General features: G+C 39.1%; 1 protein-coding gene across 1 annotated transcript in view; it reads left to right on the plus strand.

Moving 5' to 3' along the window:
• Positions 1–1,783: 1,783 nt before the first annotated feature.
• LSAMP (limbic system associated membrane protein) overlaps positions 1,784–27,951 on the plus strand; it is a 518,247-nt gene continuing 492,079 nt past the window's right edge. Inside the window, exon 1 of the mRNA XM_088140751.1 lies at positions 1,784–2,584. Within this exon, the coding sequence (XP_087996877.1) occupies positions 2,430–2,584 (155 nt within the window). The 5' untranslated portion in view covers positions 1,784–2,429. The remainder of the gene's footprint in view (positions 2,585–27,951) is intronic.

Here is a 27,951-nt window from a genome sequence, read left to right on the forward strand (position 1 = left end):
TCATCCATTTCAGTTTGTAGATCATATTTTGTTCATTAAAAATAAGATATTACAATAGGAAAAAGAGCATATATATTTGAGATTGTATTTCAGAAATATTTTTATCAACTGCCCAATCTACTTCAGGCAAGAACTACATTCCCACAGGAAATATTTGTTGGGGCCACATTGTGCATAGCACAGTAGGAACCAAAACCGATTGGGAGCACAATATTCTTTCTCTCACTGTCTTCCTCTTTTATCTTCTGATACTCTCCATAGTCTCACTCTTTTTTAGACAGCAGACAGCCAAGGAAAGGATAATTCACCTTTGTCAGTGGCCTGTACTGACTGTAAGAGGCTTTTGAAATCAGGGTGATGGCCATATGAAATTAGTCTGAGGACTGCAGGTAATCCTAGGAACAGAGATGGTCTGCCTCTCTTATAAAGCAACCTCTTCTTGACCAATAAGTATCAAAGCATTGTTGGTGGAGTCTGCAGGAATAAAGGGATAAGAGAGAGCAAACCCTATTTTGGATGCAGTACAAGGTAAAACAAAAAATCAGTGAAAAATGGAAGCTTAATGAGTACAATTTTTAGGTTCTGAATTCAGATGTTACTTAGGAATTTTTTCAGAAGCTTATGAAAAAAAAAATCTCTCATGAAAACAGTTGGCCCTTATAGGTAATGGATAATATGAACTCTGACTTGTGCATAAAAATAAACCACTTTTGTGGATTAACAGAGTGGAGCCAAAAACTCATATGCCAAAAGCCTTGTTCATGAGCATGGAAGTCAATTGGAGACATGAGAGTTATATCTCTAAATCTATTGCCTGTCCTCACTATGTTCCAAGTCCTTTTGGCCTCCCCAAATCTTTGTAAGCTCCCATATGAGAGATTTAAACTCTGCAGATTAAGATTTACACATATAGGAGTCCACGTACATATGGTCTGGCAAGTTGCACATGTCTGGGATCAGGCCAGCATGCTTGTGTCCTCTCCTTTCCCAAAACACGCTTATATGATTATAACAGACACACACAAACACACCCAGCCATCCCATCCTGGAGCAGCTCTTTCTCTCATTGTAAGCACTTGTCTTGACTCTGTTCATCACACGTAGAAGCAGCCAGCTTGGCAAGCCTGCCACTGGAAACCACACTTAACCTCATGATGCTTGCCAAGCTGTAGCTACTCCGACATTCAGCCAATGCCTCCCAGAAGTTCAGTTCTGCTGAGCAAGGGAACAGCTCTAGGCTTGTAGAATTAAAAACAGAAATCTAATAACAGCATGACTACTAACATTAAATGAAATTTGACTCTATTTCCTTCTTCCTTCTCACTTGCCCAATTTCCCCTCACTCTTTTTATATATTCTCCTTCTTCCCTCTGGCTATTCCCAGTTCCCCCAGCCTTTTGTTCCCCCCCCCTTCCTTTCAGTCCCCAGCCCTTCCTCCTGCCACCCATCCCTTTCCCTCCTTCTTCTAACGCCCCTCTTTCTATAGAAGGGGGCATGCCTCCAGTGAAGCTGTTGTCGTGACAACCTAAAGGGGCATCAGGGTTTTGGCCTGGACGGGCTGACCAGGCTGCGGCTCAAGGGGAGAAGGGGAGCGCGCGCGCATCTGGGCAGCGTGGTTCGCTGGAGTGGGGAGGGGGAAGGTCCGAGCAGGGTGGGTGGGCGAGCGCGTGGAAGCGAGTTTCCACCGAGTCAGGCGGCGAGGACCCCCTTCCCCCCCTCCACCGCTGAGCCGCTCGCCCGTTCCCTCCTCCCTTCGCTCCGCCTGGGAAAGTGGGTTAGGGAGAGAGCCGAGCGCAGAGGCTGCTCCGCCGCTCGCCCTAGCAAAAGCATCCACACGCCGGAGGAGCAGGAGGAGGGGGACGCAGGCAGGCGAAGTCGCAGCTTCTCGCCTTAGGGGGCTCGCTTGCCCTTTCGAAGCTCTTTTGGGCGCCTTGATTTGTTTGTTTTCGTCTCTCTCCCTCGCTCCCCTCCCGTCGTGGTCTGGCTTCTCTGCCCCCTACCCCCCTCTATTTTTTGTGTGACCGCCTCCTCGCCCGCTTTCTTCCTTCCGATCTCTGTCCGGCTTGCATTTGGGGGACTTAAACAAGCAAAAAGAGCGCGCGAGAGAAACAGCCAGGCATTCTCTCTTCCCCACCCCAAGGCATCGAAAGAGAGAGGGTGGGGGGAGGAGAAGCGTAAAAAGAAGCCAAGAGGCAGCGAGCGAGGACCAGGTCGGGAAGCGAGACCCCCAAGAAGCCGAGAGAACTGATCAACTGGAGAGGCAGAGTTGTGCGTTTTTCGATCGCTGGCCGGATATTACCTCTCTCGCCTGCTGCCCCCTCCCTCTTTCATTTTCTGGGTTTAAGTCCACCATCCTCCAAGCGCCGAGAGTGCGTGAGAGAGAGAGAGAGAGAGAGAGACAGAAAAGTCCATCCTTCGCAACTCCAGCCATGGTGGGAAGGGCTCAGCCCGATCGGAGACAATTCCCGTTGGTCCTACTGAGACTGCTTTGCCTTCTCCCTACAGGGCTGCCGGTCCGCAGCGTGGATTATAACCGAGGCACTGACAACATCACGGTGAGGCAGGGAGACACAGCTATCCTCAGGTAGGGGGCGATCGGCCAACTTTTCTTACCATCTTCTTGTCTCCCGCTTGATAGTCCTGACCGGGGCTGCGAGTGGAGGGCGGGTGGAGGGAGAGACGCGTGTGCGCTCCTATACGTGTGGATGTGACCAAGGTGCTAGGGGGAGACTGATTCTGATTCATCATGCCCACCTGCAGGCCCAGTATAATTTCCCCACCCAGTTTGTTGGGGCATTGTACATTCCCGATTCACCCCCCCTCTTCCCCAAATCCCTAGATTTGCCAGGGGATTGAAATGATTTGCCTTTCCCATTGTATTTTAACCATGTGGCTGCTGTTTATTTTTTAAAAAAAAAAAAAGGAAGGAATTTCTGCTAATATATGATGTTTGTTGTGGGGTAAATAGGATTTCCAGCCAGTCTACAGAATCTTGTCTTCTACATCTTCTAAATGATTATATAAAATATCTCTAAATGTATTTTGGATGGAGCTGTTTTTATTGGATCATTTCTGTTGCTGATTTTCCTTACCCTTCTGTACGAGTTTGCTATCCAGACAAATGAAAGAGAAAATAAGTAGCCAGAAGGGAAATATGCAAGTTGCCCTTCCCTTCCTGCCAACATTTAAATGGCAGAAACAGGCCCTGAGCACCTACCCACATAATTTATTAATTTGAGTTATATCCTTCAGTTGTATTTGGTACAACTCAAGTCAGTGTACATAATGTGAAAGGGCAGAGAAAAGAGTCATTATGGATGTAACCTGTTTTCTTCCCTCTCCATTATCACACTCTTCTAAAATTTAAGCACTACTTAAGTGAATTATTTGCCAGTTGTTCTGGCTCTTGTACAAATGGGTAAAAACCCATTTAACAGCATAATTCATTTATGATGTAAAAAAAAAAAAATCTTTGGACAGCTTAAGTACAATGTTGTAATTTCAGATGTGTATCGTTTCTTGTCAGGTGATTCTCTGAGTTGCCTGTGTGGTTTGCTCTGTTGGTTTCCTTGTTAAGCCTAGAAGGAGAGCTAAGTTTAGTGCCTGTGTGTGTGACTTGACTGACTGGCTGCATCTCGGTGTTTGTGCTGCCTGTTCAAGCTGAGGTTATATTCTTGAATTAAAACTCCCTTCCATTCATATAGATCAACAAATCCTTACACTGCAGTCTGTTCTACTGTATTTAAACGTCCATGTTATAGAAACCATGCATGCCCCAGTGTGTGCATTCTGCATATTGTGTCAATAAAACTATTGGATGTGATTTAGAAGAGAGTAATTTATGCAAAGAACAGATATTGCACAGCTGTCAAATATCCAGGGAATAGTTCTTCAGCAAACATAGTGACAACACAAGTTTTTACTCTATTCCTGTAGAATTAGGCTTGATAGCTAGCAGACTCTGCCACTTGAACCTCAGTACTTTTTCACCCCTTTCTCTGTTCTGTGGCTGGGGTGCATTTTTTATTTCATGGTTGGTGCGGGAAAATAGAGCCTATTCCTTGTATTTTGAGCACATGATATTAATGAGAGAGGTTTTAGAATGCGAAGCTATATTCTCCTATTAAATCTCATGAGCTGAGAGCATTCTGATGTTGGAATATACTTTCAGTAGCACCAATTCCCCAGCTCTTCAGCCTTGTTAACTTGCATGTGAGGTTTATCCACATGGAGTAATAGGATTTAGCAAGTAATTCATCTGACTTGCATTCTGTGATGGAAAGCTTCTGCTGAGCCAGAAACACCAAACATGAGTGTTATCTCTAACTCTAGATCTCTCTCTCTCTCTCTCTCTCTCTCTCTCCCTCTCTCTCTCTTTCTCTTTCTCTTTCTCTCTCTCTCTGGTCCTATCCTGTCCTGTCTAGATTCATTAGTTAACTCTCTTTGGTAGGGGTCTCCTGTTTTTCTAGCCTTTCATTTTAAAATGCACGGTGTAGTAATTCTCCTGGTTTGATCTCCCCTTTCCAATGTAGCACAGAAGGGAGTATGTTCAGCTTCACTGTGTACATATGGCACTAGCGAAGTCGTTAAGCTCACTTACCCAGCTAGGGGTCATTGGATTTCTATTTCCCACTTAACCTTGCAGCTCTGAAGTTTATCTACAGATACAAGGTGCTCAGAATGCATTTGCTGCAAAGATGTATGCAGCCTGTAGGGTAGTGATGAAGAACAGGCATGTACAGATTTCATCCCCTTTTTAGAGTTTCTCAGATATGTATAGGCAGTTAAGTTTTAGTAAGAATTTAACTCTATGTCAGCATCTGGGGTCTGGGGTAGGGGAAAGGAGGGAGAGAGGGAGAGAGAGATGTAGTAAATATTGGCATCCAGCAGAGAGAGACACACTATGAAAAAAAAAAAAAGCAAGCACAATTCCTTCCTTTCATCAACTTGTGTCAGGCAACAGTATGTCAACTTCCACACATAATGATTTAACTAAGAAAGCCAACCAAAGAGCAGCTATAGAAGTCAGAGTTTCACTATTATGATTACAAAAAAGGCTTGCATGCTTTATAAATTTTCCACAGGCAATATTCCAATTCAGTTTTTATCTATCTTGGTTTGGAATTTTATGCATGCTGCACATAAATGTGCTTACTTAAAGCAATTACTTTAAGGATGTGTTTAGTGAGTGCTGTAGCCCACAAATGCTGACAAGTTCTGGCTGCACAAATTTTATGCTTTTCTGCACAGGTGATGAGGACTCGCATAGCCTATCCCTTCTAGCCCTTTCCCTTCTAATTGGGAATAAATGGCCTAGGATCATACTTTCTGACCATACCACAATGTGCTTGCATTCAAGGATTTTATTTGGATAAAATGTCCATGCATACATTGTGTACAGATGATTTGTTCTCTGGAAAGTGATGGGGACTAGTTATGAGTATGGCACCCTACATGAACTTCTGTTAACCAACTAAACCTTGATTAAGTGGAGGCAGTGCGTGGAATTTAGTTATTTAATACATAGAAGATTGAAATCTTGTCAAGATGGCTTACAATACAATTAAAAATCAATGTGTTAAGTTGATAAAATCATAAACCTTCAGCATGACACTCCTCTTTTTTTGCAAACACTTTTTTGGATGTGAACATATAGGCAGATTCCTGATAGAAGTATCTGTAGCTAAAATTCTGCCTTTAAGTAAGTTCCAGGTGGAGGGGGTAATTGAGAGGAAATTATGGAGAACAACGTATGGTTCTTCATCATATCTCTTCCCCTATTAGTCCTCAGTGAATTCCAGACTATTTTTAAAATCATACATTCTCTAACTCTTCCCTGCTTTACAGTTAAAATCCAGCTTTATATCTCTGAGGTTCTCCTCTTCATCTGAACATGTACAGGAGAACATGTACTCCTGTAATTTAATAGCATCAAATAATAATTATTGACTTTTTAATAAAAGGTTTACATAATCCAGCAACATTCACAGGCTTGAACATATATACTTCCATCTTGTTCCTCTTCAGTGTGTCTGCAAGTAGATCGGATGCTTCTAAATCAGTGGAGGGCAACCACTGGTTTTTGCTAAACACATGTAAGGTATTTAGAGGGGGACAAGGACTATAGTGAATAGAGGCCTAATGCAAAATGAGGTTGGGAATATCACATGTATATCCTGGTTTGGGTTGCAATGTTGAACATATATTAATTGCATTAAACCAAACCTATTATAGAGATTATTAAGCATTTTTCATGTTTTCCTATCTGAAAATACCAAGAAAACATGCCCAGACCAGGGAATGTGGAGACCAGTTGGCTACATGAAATATTGCAGTTCTAGGTTGTCCTAACTATTATTTTACATTATGTCTAAAAGTAAGGAACTGTACTTTTGAACAAGCCAAAATTAATTATCCATATTTTTCATAATAAAGAAATGAGTTTAATATAATGAAAGTATTTGTTAGTTAAAGAAAGAAGAAAAAAGTCTGATTGACTTATGACTATGGAAGTTAAATTAAAAGGGGAGCACATGAACCTAAGACTTGTCCAATCTCATTCACATAGGAAGAAATTGTGATTTCCCATTATATACAAACCAGTATATTTTGCATATTAGAATACAGCATTAGAATACTTTTTTTGTTGCAAGGAAAACAGTACCATTTCTCAGTATTCAATTAGTATGAGATAAAAATTCTGAATATTTTATAGAATTAAATTTTGCTAGCAAATATAGATGATATAAATCATCATGGGTTAGTGTTGTTGTTGCCCCCCCTTATGTATTTGAACCCCAAATTTTCTGGCTTTTTTGCAAGTCCACCAAGCATGTTGTCCACATTTCCAACATGAATTTGAAGTATCTTTATACATTCTAGATAATTTTTTGGAGTCGTATATCAACGGTATATCATTTTATAAAAGTTCTCTTTTAGATTATAACATAATATGAATTTCAGTCCTTTCAACCACATGTTTTCCCACTGTTCCAACAATATGTTATGAATCTCATTAATTTCTAATAAATGAACTGGAGTTTTGCATATCAGGTTCATGAAAGCTCTCTCTCCAAATTGTTGTTATACTGAATTTTATGAATATGCAGTCTGAATTGTGTGACCTTATGCAAATAGAACTGAAGTAAATTAAATAAAACTCAAGTGTTGTTGCTTTGTTTCTTGTGATGAATGGTGAAATATGAGCCCAATCCACATAATTTATTAAAAAAGTTTAATTTTAGGCTTCTCTCTCAAAAGGGCTTCCAGAGTTTGAAGTTAGTGATTAGTCAGACTATGGTCTTTCTAAATATCTAACTGGGATATTCAATGGAATGATTTTTGCATTGTCTTTCCACATGGAGTAGAGTACCTCATGCAACACTATACAGTTGTATACTTTTGTACAGATATAAGTTATCTGGTTATAATGAGATATGATATACTGGGGCTTATATTCTTTAAAACACATACGAATTTTAAACATGAATTGGAAGTGTGGAATTGTATTTTTTTTTCCTTCAGAATATAATGGCTATATTAATTTATGTGCCAAACACTTACATTGCATTGCATTTATATAGCTAAATTTTAATATCCATCTCCCTGTTAACATGCCAGAAGTGCCCTATGGAGGATATTACTTTAAAGAAAACAAAATGCAAACTATTATATTTAGAAACTGTGTACAACATAAATTTAGCCAAGAAAGACTATAATTAGAGGATTTCACCAATATATTTTATAGAAAATATTATTTATTCTTATAGATCTAGTGGATTGATCTCTGTATTGAATCTACCCCTCTGGGCCAGTGCAGATTGGTAGGTAGTTCTTATTTTTTAACTACTCAGCTGAGGACTGAGAGAGAGAACTAGCCCAACTGGCTCCCATGCCTAGGGGAGGACCAGAACTGAGTCCCCTACTCCTAGTCCAGCACCTTAACCACTATACCAACCTTGCTCTCATTCACAATATTATTGATGATTGTTATAGCAACAAATCAAAGCCTTTGCTTTACTTGGTAACACACAGGAATACATTGTAACTGGCTCAGCTCCATTCCAGAGCTCACTGGGCAAGGAGTCTTTCAGTGTATAAGGGTAGAGCTATCTGATCTGTGTCAGCAACAGTTGAAAGATATACCACCGAAGGGAAAGATATATAAGGGTTTACTTAGAGACAGAAAGATTTCTGTCCCATGTCTAGTAGATCTTGACATTTATGCAAGACTAAGCTTTTTGCTGCTTCATCTGTGCCAGAACAGAAGCTATGGCTTTGTTTTATCCCTTTTCTCACTTATTACTCCTTGGCTTTGTCTTACTTGGCATCTTTTTGATTTTCTGCTGGTGTTCAGTATAATCTGACCCACTGTAGCTTTCTGCCTTTAAGTGTGTCCTAAAAGAGATATATTTCCTTTCTCTCAGTCTTTACTCATGTCTACCATATCAGCTATAGTTACCATATTGTAACTGAAGACAAATTGTGCTAAATCCCAATTCCTCTTACAATTAGCAGAAGACAAGGGATGGAAAAAACATTTATCTAGCAGCAGATAGTGGGTTGCAATTAACTACTTTCGATTACTCCAAGAAAGTATTTAGTTATTAGAGAATAGAGTATTGTGTAATGATAATCATAGGGAGCAAGTTAATGTATAACACTTCTAGAACACAAGTGGTTATATCTATCTCGAGGCAAGTGCTAAATCTGTTTGAACTTCAAGTTTAGGAGGAGGGACTCATCAGAGTCTATTTTTGAATTCTCCATCCTTTACCTGGTACTGTATGGCACAGAGAGACTTAGTAACAAAATAAGGTTGTCATCTGTCTTTCAACAGAAGAATAACTAGTGGTTATAGTCAACTTTTTAAGGAAGAGTTTCAGTTTCCTTTTGTAGCTGCCACCTGTGGCAGAGGAATAATCTTGTCTTCACCCTGCCATTGCTATTTGCCAAGATGATAGTGGGGAGAGGAGCTAGATTGATAAGCTGATGGACTCTTCTTTACTCCTTCACTATTAAAAAACTTTCCAGTTTAGGAAGCACAGGCTTATCAAGTATTTAGTGCCAAATTAATAGACTCTAGGTGGGTCCCTATATTCTATAAACAACAATAAAAAGTAATTATTTAAAAACATATTAAAATTGTAGCAATAATATAAGTATTAGTCATTATTCATTATAATAATGGGCCAATATCATTAGGATGTATCATATCAGTGAGGATCAAGTCTCTATGAAAGATTTTTGATTGGTAGTTTTTTGTTTCAATTAAAAGGTAAACATTTTGTCATAACTTTTATTGGAAATTTTTTAAACAGATAAAAGATGAACATAGAAGAAATATAGAAAACAAAATTAAGAAAAAGATAAGATAAAGAGTGCAGTAGATAAGAAAAGAAAAAGAAAAATATTTAAAGAAGTGACTTCTGATCTTGCAACAGTTACAGACTTATTTATTGTCATTCCTCCCCCATTAAGGTTACATAGTTCACTTTTCCCATAATCAACTTTTTTCAAACAGCACATCCAGAAATTATCATTTTCAGCAAAAAGTCTGATTTCCAGTCTTTTAAGAAAGTACTTATTGTTTTATTCCTGTTCAAACAGGTCAGTTTTGCCACGTCTGCTAATTCTGTCATCTTCACAGTCAAATCCTCCATGATTTTATAGTTCAAACTCCTAGTAAATCTCTTGCCTTCAATTAATTTTAAACCTTTATGATTATTTCTTTCTTTACTTTTCTCTTCAATTATATCCGGGTCAAAGTGGCACTTACCCGGTGGTCTAGTTGCTCTGCTGTTTGGAAGATTTCTGAGCTGTCAAAATATTTATATCCAAACGTACTTTAGAAAGTGGAGTTTGGGTCGAGCCCAGTTTCCTTAATGCAGGCTCTGCATGAGGATGAGAGCTTGATATTTCTTCCTCAGCTCCCGGTGTTCTATCCGTGGTTCACCCACAGGTGCCCTCCAGATCCTGTGTGTCTTCACAAGGAACAGTCTTCTGGAGCACGGGTGGGTGACCTCTTGGCTTCTTTATCCCTAAAAGTTCTGCACATCTGGGCTTACTGCCTCAGCATCATCTCTAATCATCAGAGGCATGTCAGTTCACCACTACATCAGACTGGCTTACCAAGATTTCTTGGTAATAAACATAAATGCAATGTTTGTTGGCCTTTATATATTTCTGGAGTGGAATATGTAAGCTAAAGCTTCCTCAAACAGAGCAATTATATACAGTAACCTTAAAACTTCACAAACTTGCACCATCTATATAAACATAGATTAGTAGATTACTTTACTATTGTAGTCTATTATCAATTTCCAAAAGCCAGGATACGCTTAAGACTATTTAATCTGTTATACAAAATCGAGTACTTATTGACAGATAGCTGTAGCAAGAATGGTTTTCAGCTGAGTATTGTCACATCCATATATATATTCCTTATATAGAGATATAGATATAATATCCATACCTCAAATATTTACTGAGTGAAACAACCTTCATTATGTAGGAAACGCATATGGCCAATTGTACCTGCATGCGTGCATTTAAATGCAGTTGAACAGCATTTAAAAATGACAGTTCACAGAATACAGACATTTAAGAGATGAGGGTTTTCATTGTTTTATTACCAACAGAGTTGCAACTAATAAACCAGATTAACTGTAACAGGGATCTTTCTATTTAATGTGGAAGATTTCTGGATATGTTAATCTTACTCATTAGCCTCTTATATCTCTACTTATTTTTCCCAATATATTCCTATATATTGGGAACTATTTTTCTCTTGATGGATTTCAGATGAACAACAAACAAAAAAGTCGGACTGAGATACCTCAAGTCTCCCTCAAGAAAAGTCTTCTCATTTTAATAAATTTGTGAGAGGAAACTGAATGTGAGTTCTGAAACAGGAATGTTGTTTTATACAGTTTCTAAGTCAGCAACAGTTGAAGGATATCGCATAGGATATACCACTGAAGGGAGAACCATACCTCTATTAATTGGTAGAGCCAATCAACCAACATCTAATGAACATCTAATGAAATCATAACATACTTACCGATTCCTTTTGATATAGCAGAAACAGGATGTGTGAAGCTGCCATACAGATACAGCCTTTGGAAGTAAAGTATAAAATATATACTCACATATAAGAATGTACAGAAAAGTACATAATGTAAGGAATAATAAAATAAAGCAATTCTCTAAAGCATGTTATATTTTTATTGGTACCATATGTAATTCAAACACAATACCAAAACTTTAGATATACGCACCTAGCAGACAGATATATGCACCGACTGCCCAGGCAGGAGAAAATCTTGTAAAATATATTTTATAACCCCAGACTTGCAAACAAAAACTGTCTGGAGTTTGGAATATATGCACATAATAATGTATACATCTGCTCAAAAGTATATTTTCAGGGACTTAAGGTATGTGGGTTAACAAATCAAAGATGACACTTACCTATGAAAACAACAACAAAATTAGTGATTGATATACATGTAGTGTTATCATTCCTAATTTATAACTTGCATTAAAGACTGGTGGAGGAGAAACTGTATTGGTTGTATTTTATTGGTTCAAAGTTGTTCCCCCTGAGTTTGAGCACCCCTTTCAATTTGTGGCAAAATGCCATGTATTTCCCATTTAGTGATTAAAGCACCAGTCTAGAAACCAGGAAACTGTGACTTCTAATCTTACCTTAGGCCAACTGGGTGACCTTGGGCCAGTCACTCTCTCTTGGCCTTAGGAAGAAGACAATGGCAAACCATTTCCAAAATCTTGCTAAACAAACTGCAGGAACCAGTCAACACAGACTCAAAGGGACCAAAAATAAATAATTAAATAAAATTGATATAACCATACAAGGTACATCTTCTGTACTCCACAGATGGGTCCAGGGACAGAAACCTCCAGTTAGTTTACATTAATATTGTACTGCAGTTCTTGTTCAGCCAGATCTAGGAACAACTGACACATGGACATACTAATCTTACACTGGTAATAATAGTGACAATAATATTCTATATCATTCCTTTAGCTTGTGTTTTACATCTGGTCCTCCTCCTCTTTTGTCTTGAACAGTTGTTTCATTCTAAACTGGTTTTTGACTGTGATAAACTTTGACTTGACTTGGACATACTAATCAATTTTAATCAAATATCCAATATTTAAAGACACTATACCATCCTATCCATCTACCCATATATTATTCTATCAGTCATTTCTAATGTGTTTGGGGTTCAGCTTTATCTATTATGCTGGTGGGTATGGGTTAGAAAATCATTGAAAATGTTATCTCCCTCCCCACCTCGAGCTTCAGATGTGGGAATATGTACCTTTGAAAAACTTCTCCCAGAAGCTTTTACAGAATTTCCTATATTCAGGTTCAGGTGACAGTAGCCTTATACTTGGTGACTACAGTAGCCTGAAGACCTGGGAGTTGTAATGGTTCTGATTAGGTTGAACTATATAACGGATGAATTCAGAAGGCTGGTTAAATTCTATTTTTTTTTTTTTTACATGACCTGCTTCCTGTGGTATTTTTCCCTGTCAATCTTATGCATAAGAACAGAGCAAAGGAGATAGCTCTATGAAACCTGATGTCCATTCCCACTTTGCTAACCTTGCAAAACAAAATCCATGTTGAAGTCCACTGGCAGGAAGTATCTATGGCTTTGAATAGTAAGTGCAAATCTCCCTCTCCCTTATTAAGCTGACAGGCACTTAGCCAATTATTCAGTCACAGTTTCAGCTGTATTTATGAAGAAAAAGGAAGCAGTGCAAACAGCTTGTGTCTTTGGGGTTTCAACTGAGTCCTTGTAGTATTTTTACTTTCTGTGTTTGAAGCTTAAGGGAAGAAACAAATGGAAACTGTAGAAGGAATGGGCTGGCAAGAAGGTAAGAAAATCAAGTACCCCAAAGGATAGTATCTTGTAGAATATAGAAGTGGTAACTTATTTTAAATACCTTAAAACCAAGGTTTTTTATGCATTTGTGTGAATATGCATGACCTTAACATCTTGTGTAGTGAAAGAACTAAAACACTTCTAGTATGTGAAAATAAATTAACATGCTATGTTTTATAAGCCTGCATAGTTGTGTATGATGCCCACAAGAGAAAGCTGAGAACACAAAGTAATAGCAGAAGCAGCTAATGCACTATTTGTAATTTTGTGCCTATGTTCTATTTATTCCAACTATAATACCATATTTTCTGTTTTTATACCTGGCAGTCTACATCATTATAGAAAAGTCAGCACATTTTGATGAGTACAGTCTCCACCGTAAAATGGGAAAGAACAATTGCTTATTGTGCTCCACACTTTTGGGGGTTAAGTGAAATATGGATTAGGCTGTATTGGGAAACCAGCAGATTTATTTACTTGAAGGCAAGGAGACTTTCTTAGTCCTACACTTCACATACATTATCTGCCTTGTTAGTTTGGCTAATATTGTTATAGAGATTATGGTTAAAGCAAGTTCATGATAAATACAGACTTGTATTTTCTCCTTTGAAAGAAAGAAAGAAAAAAAATGGAGTCCACTTTCATAGAATCATAGGGTTGGAAAAGACTTTGGAGATCTTTAATCCAATCCCATGCCCAATGCAGGAATCCTCATACTATCCCAGATAAATGCTGTCTAATATTTTCTAGAAAACTTCCACTAATGGAACACCCACAATTTCGGGAGGCAGGCTATTCCATTGCATAATGGCTCTTATAGTCAAGAAATTCCTCCTTATTTCAAGTTTGGATTTCTCTCTGTTAAGCTTCCATCCATTGGTTCTTTCTTATACTTGGAAGCTGTGGAGAATAAATACACCCTCTTCCCTGTAACATCCTTTCATGTATTGGAATACTACTATCACGCCTCCCCTTAGCCTTCTCTTCTTTAGGCTAAGCACAAGTTCCTTTAACCACTCTTCATAGAATTTAGCTTCCGAGCCCCTTACCATCTTTGTCACTGTTCTCTGCCCTCTTTCCAGTTTCTCAGTGTCCTTTTGGTATTGTGTGTCCAGAACTGGACAAAGTATACCAGCTGTGTTCTGACCAGTCCAGCATAGAGCAATACTATCACTTCCCTTAATCTTGACACTGTACCTCTATTGATGCAACTCAAAACTGAATTGGCTGTCTTGGCACATTGCTGGCTCATGCTTAAGCTGTGGTCCACCAAGGTCCTCAAATCCCTCTTGCAAGTATTATTGCTCAGCCAGGTGCCACCTATCTTGTACCTGTGTATCTGTTTTTTCCTGCCTAAGTGCAGAACCTTACATTTCTCCCTATTAAGCAATATTTTGTTTAACAGGGCCTATTACTACTAGGGCCCAATATTCAAATATATCACAGTTTTTTTTAATCTTGATCCTGTCTTCTGGGGTGTTAGCAATTCCCCTCCCCCCGCCAGCTTTGTATCATCCACAAATTTTATGAGCATCCCTTCCATTCCAACATCTAAGTCATTTATGAAGAGATTGAAAAGTACTGGACCCAGGACAGAACCCTGTGGTGCCACATTGCATACCTCCTTAATGATGAAACAAAAGATTTCAGCCAACAGATTATGCTACTCTTACCAGTTTATATGAATTCATCAGCTATAGTTATACAATAATGTTGTATTTAATTTAAATTTTAATAGTGAGCTCTAATGAAACAATCTATCATTTGTTTATTTTTATTTAACTTGTGTTTGCAAAAGAGTTTATCTGTATAGATAATACCAATATTGGCCCCAAACCTCAGACCGTCTGTCCCTTTCCCAAGGATTAAAACAAAAAATATCACAATTTGCAGTTTTCCTGTTTACCAAACAGCAATCTTATGTGTGCATGTATTTTTTCTGTTATATAGCTCATATGAGTATTTGTCTTGGTTGAGCAATTTTGTGTAGAACCTGGATAGCAGAGAATATCATCAGAACCTATTCTCAGCTTTAGTGAATGAGCGAACAGGAAGAGGTAGGAGGTAGTGCAGTCTATAACATATAAATCTATTTGTCCTTATCAACCTGTTAGATAAGTAAAGGCAAAGAGTTAGTGAGAGAGGAACTTCAGAGAAGAGATTTCCATCTGTATTTTTCTACATCCATACTCAAAATGTCAATGTGCTACAAAGTGACAAACGCAGCCTGTTCAGACTGTTGTACTGTAATATAGAAGGACTAAATCCACACACCCTGTTCTGATTCAGGCCTTCTGTATTACAACAGGCTGAACAAGTTGTGTTTGCCGCTTTGTAGCATATTGACATTGACAGTTACCAGTATCAAGTACAAAATGTGTCAACACAGAGGCTTGGATGACGAGCAAGTAGAGAAATCTGGTTAACAATATCTTTGGGAAAATCATCTACCCAACACTATTCTGGGATTATATGAACGTTACAGATAAGTTCTACTACAGTTTTGTTGTATGTAATTCTGTTTATCCCGAAGCTAATTCTCTATTTTGCTATATTACTTTGTTTTATTAAAGTTCATTTCATTAATACAAAACAGGGATTTAAACATTTTTTTAAACCCAAACTTTTAACATCCCATATTGTAAACACCACCAAACTGTATGTATGTATGCATGTATTTTGTTGCCTGAATTCCAACAACTCTTTATGAGGAAAAAATGGAGGAGGGAGATAGATAGATAGGAGGTAGTCTTTGCTTATCAACCATTCATTCAGCAACTGTTCGAAATTATGATGGTGCTGAAAAAGGAGACTTATGACCAGTCCTTGAAGTAATAGCTGCTACAGTGTCCCTGTAGTCACATGATCGCCATTCAAGCGCTTGGCAACTGGCATGCATTTATGATGATTGCAGTGTCCTGTGGTCACATGATTGCCATTTGTGACTTCACAGCTGGCTTCCCACAAGCAAAGTCAGTGGGAAGCTACCAGGGTGTTGAAGTTGTGGTGACATGATGTGCATAACAGCCTGTGGGATTTACTTAACTACTGCAGCTGGAACTGATGAACTGTCCTAAGTCAGGTGCAGTCACATGACATTTCACTTTATAACTGTGTTGCTTAGCGACCAAGTTGCCAGTCCCAATTGCAGTCAGTAAGTGAGGACTACCTGTAGATAGATAGATTGAACTCCTTGACAAAAGGTGAGAAAGAACCTGATCTGAACCAACTAGATTCTAAATGTCTGGGGCTACCAGCAAAAAAACAGATTTAGCTCTTACTTAACCTCTGTCCCCAAAGTGAAATGTTCAGCTCCCAAAAAGTATGATAAAACATATTTACCATTCCATTCTTACTCACACCACAGCCTATCCACCATCGTTAGGAACACCATTTGGAATAATATTTCTTCTGCAAGCAGTTCCGGAATTGTATGATAATGATTCAAAGAACTTGATTATTCTTTAAGTATTAGATGAAATCCTGTAAACCAGGTTTTATTTATCAGGTTAGGAGTATGACAACAGAATTGGCTCACCTTTCAAACACTCCAACTCAGTGGTAGGGAGGAAATGGGTTTCAATTTAAAACAAATGAAAGGGGCAAAATCTGATCTGCTCTCTAAACACTGGAATCTCAAAACAAAGAGAGCAAAAGTAACCCTCAAGTGTTTTTCTCTTTTATGTTTATTCATGCTGCCCTACTGTTGCTGATATTAAAGTCCATCTTCCATACATGTTTCAGTTGTAATAACAGATACTTTGCTTTAAGAATTTACTATATATCACATATATACTGTAACGGTATGCTATGGAACAGTGCTGTTCAAAGCTACTGTTGTATTTTTTGTTCACTGCTTGTTATTAGAATGAGACAAATTCCTCTCCAAAACATGTTCCATGAATATTTGCTCCAATACAAAAATGAAGTTGCTTCATCTGCAGCTGTGTTTCTTTTGTATGGCTTGGTTTGTTAAGGTTTTCTTTTTTGCATTGAGTAATTGAGCAACTGAGTTTAGCTTAGACTAATGTTCATGGAAATCACATTTCAAACTATCAATAGATGAGTAAACAATCTGACTGTGTTTCTGCAGCTGGCTGGTACTATACACAAATGCATACACGCAAATGTAAATACTTTCTGTCAATAACTGTCAGTGTTACAAGTATGTTTTTATTGCATATTTATTTCTCTTAGTATTGCAATGGATAATAATTTTGTTACTGCAGTGTTCCTCAACTAAGGAAATTAAATGAAGAAGAAGTTGGTCTGATCACAACTTGGACTACATACATAATTATTTTATGTGACTGTGACAAAAGAAAATTACCTTCCAGACATTTCACCCAGCTAGTGTTCTGGTAGCCTGATTTTAATAGGAACAATGCCTCAAGCAATGTCTATGAGTCCCCAGAAACAGAAAGGTTAATAAATTGAAAGCCCTTATTTGTTTCTCCTCCCTGATGGAGTCACAGCTCTGGGGACTCCCTTATCACCCTCTTCTTGATTATGTCTCTGAACTCTCTTCCAGCTGGTTCTAAGCAATCAGTGCATTTCCACTGGCATCAGTAGATTTCATAAGAGTCCTGATAAAAAATTATTACACTTGGCCAATCACAAAATAGAAGACTGGGATGTACTATACAAGGTTGTACTTTTTTCTCTTTTTAAAAGGGAAAATATTGCATACTCCTATTTTTGTACATTTTTAACTGCTTGGTAGAATAGCTTTCACTCTGAATTTGTTTTATATATTTATATTTTAATAAAAATAAATATTAGGCCACTTTGAAATAGACCATCTGTTGACCCTAAATATTAGAAATGTCATTTTTTTTTAATGATTCTTATATTGGCTACTTTTGCTGATTGCTGATCTGATTTCAATAGTAGTTAAGTCTATTTTACACAGTATGTAAATTCTCTTTATAGTTTTTTCTTTCTTCATGGTCATGTTATTAAATACTAGTTAAAATGAACTCAGCTGGAATGTTGAACATCTCCTAATCACAATGAATGGCATAACATTGTTAAAGAAGGTAGGAAAATGACTTCTTCTAACAACTGCATTGAGCTATTGAATCAGTTTGAGGAAAGGGATAGCTGCCCATTATTCAATTGGAAGAAAGAAACCCAGTCTACTGAATGATTATTCGGTAAAAAATTATTCATACATCTGTAATGTATGGAATATTTCATCAGTAGAGATCAATGGCAAACCTAGTGCTATACTTTTTGTATAAATTTCAAGATCACATTGGGTTGAGAGAGAGAAAAAGTAGGGCTGCTATGTTTGGGTCTTTTTGCTATTTCTAGCTACAATTTTGTTATGCTGCATTGTTCATTTTAAGTGGAACTGAGTCCTCTGTGGCATGGCGCTATTTATTCAGTTTCTCCCTCCCCCCCTCCCCCCCAGTTTGGATGTATTAATCTTGCAACCTCTTTTCAAAGATAGCCCAGATAACAAAGAGCAACCAGGGTATTTTCCCCAAATCAGGTTATTATGACTTTAGGAGTCAATTCCATTTCCTGTGTCTGTTAAGGACATTGAGAATAATATGGTGTCTATGCCCACTGCCCATCATTACATCTCATTTCAAATGAGCAAGTTATATTGTATTTAAAAACTAAATTTTAAGATTGAAATCAGCTTTATACCTGCCATCAACAAAGAAACACTGTCCCTCCTTTTCAACATTTATGTGGTTCAGTGTTATGTTTATTTTGTTTGGGACTGAAGGGAATTCTTTCTTACCTGGTCTCCTCCAGATATGTTGGACAGGTTCCAGAATTCTCAATTAGCATGGCTAATAGGAATTATGAAAACTGTAGTGTAGCACATTGGTACTAGATATAAAAATGGGTGATAATCTGAATTATGTAATGTATTATTGTGTGGTGTTTATTTAAAATAAAAAGGAGTGCAGTAATTTGCCAACTCATGATATAGCTTTTTTTTTAAAAAAAAGAAAATAATTGGAAAATCACTTTTTCATGCAGATGGCTGTTCACCTTTCCCCTATTGCATATTCACAATCTAAAGAAAGTTTATTACTACCTAAAGAGAAATGCACAACCTAAAAAATGTACTGCAAGCAAAGAGTGAGGTACACTGTGTGTGGAACTCAACAAGGTTTGTGCATGCAAAGAACCAATATAAACAAACTTTGCTCTTTGTAAAAAAGGGAAGAAAAAATATGGATGGCAGAAGGCCCTTTTTAGGTATTTTCACAGGAGCTGAGATAATATCATGGAGTCCATGTGAGACTTCCCAATTCCACTGTTAAATCTTTATTAATGGGGAAAGGAAATCCATATGGATCAAGCATATGTACAATCAAATGAACACCTAGTTCTTAGTTGAGGCCATCTGCCTAGTTAAGGGAAGACATTTACAACATGGGATTTAGAATTCTGTCCTGTAGGAAGCTAATTTGCTAGCAGCTTTAGGATTTTAGGAAGACAAGTGAGACCGTTGATCTATTTAACTCAGTACCATCCATTTAGACTGACAATAGCTGGCCACTTTTTAAGTAAAGAACATCTTCATTGGAGATGCCTGAAACTGAATCTGGCCCTTTTGTATGCAAATATTTGCTCTGCCATCATTTTGTCACTGTCATGATTTCCTCATTCTTTTTAGGCATTTTTTAAAAACAATGCATTATGCTTTGGTGTGTGATATTATAAACTGATTCCCTCCAGATATTCTGTACATCAACTCTCATAGAGCCAGCATAGTAGTTTTAAAAAAGTAAAAAAAAAAAAAACCTGAAAAAGACATATATGGGCTTTTTAGAAGAGGTACGTTGCAAAGCATGGCATGAACAAACCATTCCTGCTGAGCGTTAAAGCTGCTGACTCTTTTGGAAAGCTTGCACAGCTACTTCAAAGGTTGTCTCTAGTCTCTGTGCAAGCATCTGTATGCACAGAGAACACTTCTGTTGTGGGGCTGCTAGTGAAGCGAAGCAGATACATATATGTAGGTAACAGCTGCGTGAACCTTCCGAAATACATGACTGCTTTAACACTTTGAGAGAGGTGCTGCGCTCCGGCCAGTATGCTTTATGAAGCAATTTTCTGAATGCTTTTTACAGATCTGCTGTTTATTTCAGTTAGGGCTGTAAAAGATTTGGTTCACTTAAAAATGGCTAATCGAGCAATCTTTACATTTACCAGACTAAGATGTGAATTGGATAGCCGTTTTTTCCCTGAAAGATATAAAAATGTGTGCAAAAATGATATTTTGTTTAGAGAGATAAATTAGATTTGGACAACCTGTAAGTCAAATTAGGCTGCTTCACCAAGGGTTTTTTGTTTTTGTTTTGTTTTTTGTTTTGTTCAGATAAAGTGGGATTTTCTCTATTGAATCTGGAACTTTTAGAAATGCAGGAGCACATTAGAGGGCTGCAGAAAGGAAACCGGTATGCTAAAAGAAAAAGTTAAAAGATGATACCTTGCTTTTTACCTTTCTATAAATAAAACGCACTGGCTAAGAGGAGAAGCGAGAGAAGAAAGTGAGCTCTGCGAGGTTGACCTAGTAATCGTAAGGAATGATTTAGCAAACCTTTTCCAGTCTCTGTGATTTAGAAGGAAAGCTGCATTCATTTGAGCAGGAATGTTTGAATATTTAGAGTTAGTGGAAGAGAAGTTTTGTTGCTTTTGCACTTCCTTAATTTCTTATTCCCCCAGATCCTTGTATTTGTATGTAATATTTATTCTGGTTTCCCAGTGCTTTTCTTAAAACCCTTTGTCTCCTATTCCAATGTACTCCCTTTTCTAGAAGATGTTTCTTGTTGCTACTTGTACTTCTACTCTTGCCAAAGTTGTAGGAGAATTTGGATGTGTACACCATTCACTGACTACACAATCACTTGAGTAGGGAGAAAGTGTGAGTGTGGCATTCTTGTTTCAATCCAAAATCATTTTGAAAGGCCTATTGTTCCAGAAAGTTTTATCAAATTTAAGAAAGGTAAAGCTTTATATAGATTTCCAATGATAGCAAGAGGCATGAAAATTTGGAATTTATTAATCTTGCCTGGAGTTGGCTACTTTGAGACAAACTGGGTGCTTTTATAAATAAGAAAATCAGGTTAGAACCACAGGTTCTGATTGGGACATGCCCTCTAACTAGAGAATGCATACTAACTCAATGCAATTTTAATGTGGTTATGTATTGCAAAAAATAATATGGAATAGATTATATGACTGACTGAGCTCATAAGTAAGTGGCATACAACAAAAATAGACTGATCTGTCCTTCCTAATCCAAATATATCAGTATCTTGAGACTCTCTTATGCTGCCCACCTCCACGGGGAGGCAGGACTCAGTGGATTTCCAAAGGGAACTGGGGGTTGTCCCTGAAGCTCTGCTGTGTGGTCCTGCTGAGGCATTGGGCATTGCCTAGAATAGGAAACCAGCTGAGGGCTTAGATAGGATCATATCCATGTGATCTCTCTTGGCCCATCATTCCCGTCACTCCCCATGGTTCATAGAGGAGTTGAGGGAATTGAAAAGGATCAAGAGGCATCTAGAGCATCACTGGAGGAAGACCATGGATGAATTCGACTGGACACAAGTTAGAGCTGCTACTAAGGCTTACCTTGTGATGATAAGTGTAGTGAAGTGCCATTATTTCTCCACTCTTATTGCATCTGCAGAGTGCTGCCTTGGTAAGGAGGGCTCAGGGTTATGCAGAAGAATTTGCTGAACTTCTGGCAAATAAAATCACAGGGATTCATTTCCAGTTGGAGGCCAAGCAGGGTGCAGGTCTTTTAGAAATGCTGAGGGAATGGACTTGCCCAGTTATCTGGGAACAGTTTGATCCTGTTGGGCCCAAGGAAGTAGACAGGGTTCTCGGGTCTGTAAGTGCAGCCACCTGTGTGTTAGGCCCATGCCCCTCCTGGTTAGTCAAGGCCACCTGGGAGGTAGCATGTGGGTGGGTTTGAATAACAGCTAATTCATCCTTGAGAGAGAGGAGGTATTCCCAGCCCCTTTTAAAGAGGCGCTGGTTCACCCTCTCCTCAAGAAGCCATTACTCAATCCCACTTTTCTGAGCAATTTTCATCCAGTCTCTCACCTACTCTTCTTGGGGAAGGTGGTAGAGAAGGTGGTGGCTCTGCAGCTCCAGAGGATCCTGGATGAAATGAATTACCTGAACCCCTTTCAGTCAGTTTTTAGGCCCAGATATGGGACAGAAATGGCATTGGTCTCATTTTTAGATAATCTCTGGCGGTACCGGGATGCATCCCAGCTCTTCCTGACCTCTCAGCATCTTTCAGTACCATTGACCACAGTATCTGTTTGGGTCAGCTGCAAGAGTTGGGGTTGGGTGGCCCAGTTCTGTGCTGGTTCACCTCCTTCCTCTGAGGCCAGTCCAACCGGTGTTGATAGGGAGCAACAAGTCCAGCCCTTGGCCCCTCCTTTGTGGGGTGCTGCAGCGCTTGGTATTCTCCCTGCTCCTTTTAAACATCTACATGAAACCATGGGATGCAGTATCATCAATATGCAGATGATACCCAATTATACATCTCTGTCCCAGGTGATTTAAATGATGCTATGGCCACTTTTTCATGGTGCTCGGAGACTGTGGGGGCTGTATGGTGAACAACAGGCTTCAGCTGAAACCTGGCAAGTCAGAGTGGCTGTGGGTTTAGGGCTGTGCCATATCTGGGGTTTTACCGTCTCTGGTTCTGGATGAGGGTACACTACCCCAGATAGACCCAGTGTGCAATTTGGGGGTCCTCCTGGACTCATGACTCATAGTCGTGGCTAGGAGGGCCTTTGCTCAACTTCGTGTTGTGCATCAGTTGCACCCTTTCCTGGATTGGGATGCTCTCTCTTGGTCACTCATGCCCTGGTCGTCTCCTGCATGGACTATTGCAATGCGCTCTATGTGGGGCTACCCTTGAAAAATACCCAGAAGCTGCAGCTGATACAGAATGTGGTGGTATGGGCAGTTTTGGGCACCCCTAGGGCTGTGCATATAACAACTCTGCTATGTGAGCTGCATTGGGTGCCAGTTTGCTTCCAAGTCCAATTCAGTTGGTTATGACCTTTAAAGCCCTTCATGGCATGGGCCCAGGTTACCTAAGGAAATGTCTCATCCTGGTTACATCAGTCCGGCAGGAAGGGCATGTTGTGGACCTCATTGGTTAGAGAATTTCAACTGGTGGGGTCTAGAAGGAGAGCCTTTTCTCCCATTACTCCTGCCTTGTGGAATATCTTGCCCCCCAAGGTGAGGTTGGCCCCCATACTCTTCTGGTCTTCTGGAAGACCATTAAGACCTGGCTCTACTGACTAGCTTGGGGATCCAATGGGGGCTCCCAGCACTGGAGTGGCTGGTGCCTTGAGGATGTTCTCTCCATCTTTTAACTTCGTAGTCTTTTAATGTGTTTCGTAGTTTTTAAATATTTTTATGCTTCTTATTTGTGAGCTGCCTAGAGTTGCTGGTAGTGAGATGAGTGGCATATACATTTTATTTATAAATAAATAAATAAGGAAATAAGGAATATAATCATTGCTGACTCATACATGTATGTGGCTGTAAATAAGTGTTGTTTCCTTAGTTTATGTGGGGTTTCATAGTGCAGATTCTTCATAATAAAAGTGTCAAAGATCACCTGGCCAATCTAAAGGTTAAAGAATAGAACTGTGGAGAATTTAAGAAACTTGTTCCCTTTTTATTCAGAATTTCAGATAAAGGAAGTTGCTGAGGGAGATGTTGCAGTGTTAAAGTGGATGTTGAGTGAAACAACTTTTCCTTTTATTTCCAATATTCCTATAATTTAAATACTCTCCATTAAATTCTTGAAGCATCCTTTTCTGAACAAGCTGAGATACTGTTTTGTGCATTTGCATGAGAGAATTGTTTCTGTTCTGTTCTCCAGGTTGAATGAAGCAATGACATTTTTTTGCTGTAGCAACATTTTATTTTTAGTGGTGGTACAGTCGAAGGTCATGTCAGAGTACTAAAGGAATTTATTTCCTGTGATCATGTTGAATGGCTGGTGCATGTTGCTTGCTTTACAATGCTTAAGGTAGATTAGCAAAAGACAGACAGAAATGTGGGCTGGGTTTTCAATAAAGTCCTTTTTGCCCTATAGTACCTTACTGACTAACCTTTCAAAATGCCATTTTTCATCTCCCACTTCAGCAACGCTAAATGAATAATTTGCTGATATCTGGATACAATCCTACAAGAAACTACACCTTTCTTTAGTTAGTCCCACCCCACCCAGTTTTCTCCCCCTTTTCTATAGATGTTAGAAAAAACAGAGAACTTAATACTTTCTATGGGTTCTCCTCCAAAAGTTTGGAATAGCATCAAGTATCCCTCCAAATTGCTTCAGCATACCTTTGTTGGGGTGGATAATTCAACCACTTTGCTTTGCTTGTGGTGATTGCCAGGACATAGGTATGCTTTTGACAAAAGGAACTTGATGAGTCTAAGGAGTTTCAGGACTGCAGCAGCAAATCCGTCACATTAAGTCAATCCCTGAGGTATTTTGGTCAAGCCTGTGTGGAGCTGTAATAAAAGCATCCTTTAAAAAGAAATAAGCTGAAGGAAATTGCTTACCGGCTTAATTAATATAATGACACCAAAGCAACACCTTCTGTAATCACAACTGGTACTGAAATAACTGTGCAAGAACATCAAATGTAGTTATTTTGGATCACTGTATAGTTAAGTCATAAGGTATGTCGGTCTATGCATTATAATGATGGGAGATGGGAAAGTCACTTCATTAGGAGTTAAGACATCAGTTTATAATTCCAGAAATAGGGCTTTAGCCTGTGGTACACAATGGTAAGATTCACCAGCATTTGCAGAAAGTATAGAGACAGTTCCCTTCTCCATCAAAGAAGAATATTAAAATAAAGAAATGGATTTATGCAGTGCCAGAAGCTTTATGTGGGTGGGTGGGGGGGTCTCTTTCATGCTGTCCTTAATATGGAGTCAAGGCAGAACCTGCCTAGAACCTCAGTTATGTAAATGCTACTCGGATAAATGAGAGCCGTGAAAGACAATCCAAATGAGTTTCCCATTCCCATTCATTCTCATTTATCCTTTGATGGATAATACAATAGCAAATTTGTCTCTAAAGATACCACTTAAACTTAAATTGCTGCTGGTTCTGGCTTGCCTTGTGACAACAATAAAACCCAGTTTAACAAGGCACTGTCTTTGTATACTTTTCCAGACACTGTCTGGAATGTCTGTGATGTGTAATAATACATTAATATATACTTGCCATCTTTGAATTGTAGGCCATATAGAATCTCATTGTTTATAGCTCCCTGCTTTTAAATGGCATTTCCTTCTGTATTCTCCCTTTCCATAGGCTGATCTGCCCTTAGACAAAATAACACATGCAAGGATTCCTCTTCGCTTCTCCTATACTTGTGGTTATTAATGTTGAGTAATCTGTTAGACAGATGGTTTGAGAAAAATGAGTGATTATAAACATATGTGACTTGTACCTAGCATGTTTCTCCCACAATGTCCACAACAGTCTACAAAAGTCACAACAGCACCCAGCTGCATAAAGTGAGGTCTTTATTTATAGGATCTTAACATAAGAATGTTTTGGCAATTACATTTGAATAGTGTATGGGCATTACTCTGGGATTCAGGAGATGCCACATTGCCTCCAATATCTTTATTTATATTCCTAATGTCACACCAATTGACAGGACTCAGTGTTCCAAATCAGAATGTGCCAGGTTGTAACAACTTATATTTTCTGGAACTATATGACTTAACTAAATAAAACTACATTCTCCAACTCTAGCCCTTCAGATGCTAGAGTTAGTATTATGACTCCTGTAATTCTTAACCAGTGCTGTTGGTGGGAGTTATGGGAATTGAAGCTCACATTTCAACCATTTAAAATAGATTAAAAGCTAGGTATGTAAATAAAAGGAAGAATGGTTGTAAGCTTGAAAAGTAGCACCAGGATTACATCAAGAGGCATATTAGTAGGTGGGGTTTAATCAGTTATATGAGGAGGCTCTTGAAAGTATACAACAAAGGTGGGTAATCATTGTTTTCCTGCCAAAAGCTCTAGTCTTTTCAATTGTAATCTGCTGATGGGTGTAAGATATTAGGCTAAAACTGACAGTGGGTGGAACCATCCATTCACTTTCTTCTCTGGCATATCCTTTTTTCTACTTTATGTCCCTCCTATTACTCCTAAGGAGGCCTCAGCGAATAAAGATGGCCGTACCAGATTTTTGAACCAAATACTTACATAGGAGTTAGGCTGAGGTCCAGGTTCAACTGTAAGGCCAAGGATTACTTAGATCTACTACAAGTATAAAGGTTTACAAAATCTCTTTAATGCCTTCTGAAAACTTTAGGTGAACATCAGAATCTGATATTAAAGCTTGGAGTCATTCATTCATTCATTCATTCATTCATTCATTCATTCATTCATTCATTCATTCATTTATTGAATTTATATGGCCACTCATCTCACAAGAAGTGACTTTGGGCAGTGTACAGCAAAAAATATTAAAAACAGTAAACATGTAAAAAGCAGTTAAAAATAAACTTTAAAAAGTTTCAAAAAAGGATAAAACACAACAGATTAGATCTGCAAGGGAGCCACCTCAAGGTTTCACCAGTCCCCTGAGATCCCCAGGCCAGATGACATAGCCAGATCTTGAGGGACTTCTGGAAAATAAGTAGGGATGGAGAATGTTCCATAAAGCAGGCACTATGGCAGAGAAGGCCCACCAAATGTAGTTCCCTGATTGACAGGACCCATAACATATCTCTCTTGCTGGATCTGATGGAATGGTCAGAAGTAATCGGGGAAAGGCAGTCCCTCAAATAAACTGGCCTTATGCCATAAAAGGCTTTAAAGGTCAAAACCAGCACCTTGAATTGGACCCGGAAGCAGACTGGCAACCAATGCAGCTCATGGAGCAGAGGTGTAACATGAGCTGTTCTAGGAGCCGACATAACTGCCTGCACCACTGCATTTTGCACCAGCTGAAGCTTCTGGATACTCTTCAAGGGCAGCCCCACATACAGCACATTACAGTAATCCAATTGGGAGGTGAGTGACTGTGAGCAGAGCCTCCCGATCCAGGAGCGGGCACAACTGTTCCACGACACCAAGCTGTGCAAAGGCCCTCTTAACCACAACTGCCACCTGCTTTTTGAGCATGAGTCGTGAGTCCAGGTGAACCCCAGATTGTGCACCAAGTCTGTCTGGGGCCATACAACCCCATCCAGCACCAAAGATGGCACAGTTGTGGAACCGGCAGGACCCAAAACCCAAAGCTATTCAGTCTTGCCAGGATTCAGCTGAAGCCTGTTGTTCTCCATCCAAACCCTCATAGCCTCCAGATACTGGGATGAGACATCCAGAGCATCGCTTAATTCACCAGGGGCAGAGATGTTTAATTGGGTATCATCAGTGTACTAATGATACCTTACCCCATAATGATGGATGATCTCACCCAGCAGCCTTATGTAGATGTAGAATAGCTGTGGAGAGAGCACTGAACCCTGCAGCACCACACATAGTAGGTGACTGGGGGTGGGATCTCTTCTCCCCAATCACCACTGACTGGAACTGACCCTGGAGAAAGATGAACCAACACACACAGTGCCATCCACCCCCAATCCCCTAAGCCGATCCAGAAGGATACCATGGTCAATGGTGTTGAGAGCCAGAGAGAGCTCAAGTAGGACAAGGATGGATGCATGTCCTGCCATCACCAAAGATCATCCAAAAGTGCAACCAATGCCATTCCCAATATGGAGTATCAATTGGCATATCTAATGAAAGTAATTCAAATCTGTATCCATCTGTATCAGGTGAGACTTTTGCTTGATGTCACTTCTCTGATTTCTATTTTCCTGTCAGCCTTTCACTTTGGCAGGTCAATTCCCTTCTCACTAGAGATTTTTTTAAGCACAGAGAGAAACTTCATCTTGGCAAAGAGAGATAATCAAGCTGAATTCTATTCAACTCTGAAGTACATGATCTGAGCCAAAGTCAATTTCTTGTCAAATG

This window comes from Python bivittatus, unplaced genomic scaffold (assembly GCF_059951505.1).
Source record: "Python bivittatus isolate LINGU-HERP-01145 unplaced genomic scaffold, Pbiv_v1 ctg000340_np1212, whole genome shotgun sequence".
NCBI classification, from domain to species: Eukaryota; Metazoa; Chordata; class Lepidosauria; order Squamata; family Pythonidae; genus Python; species Python bivittatus.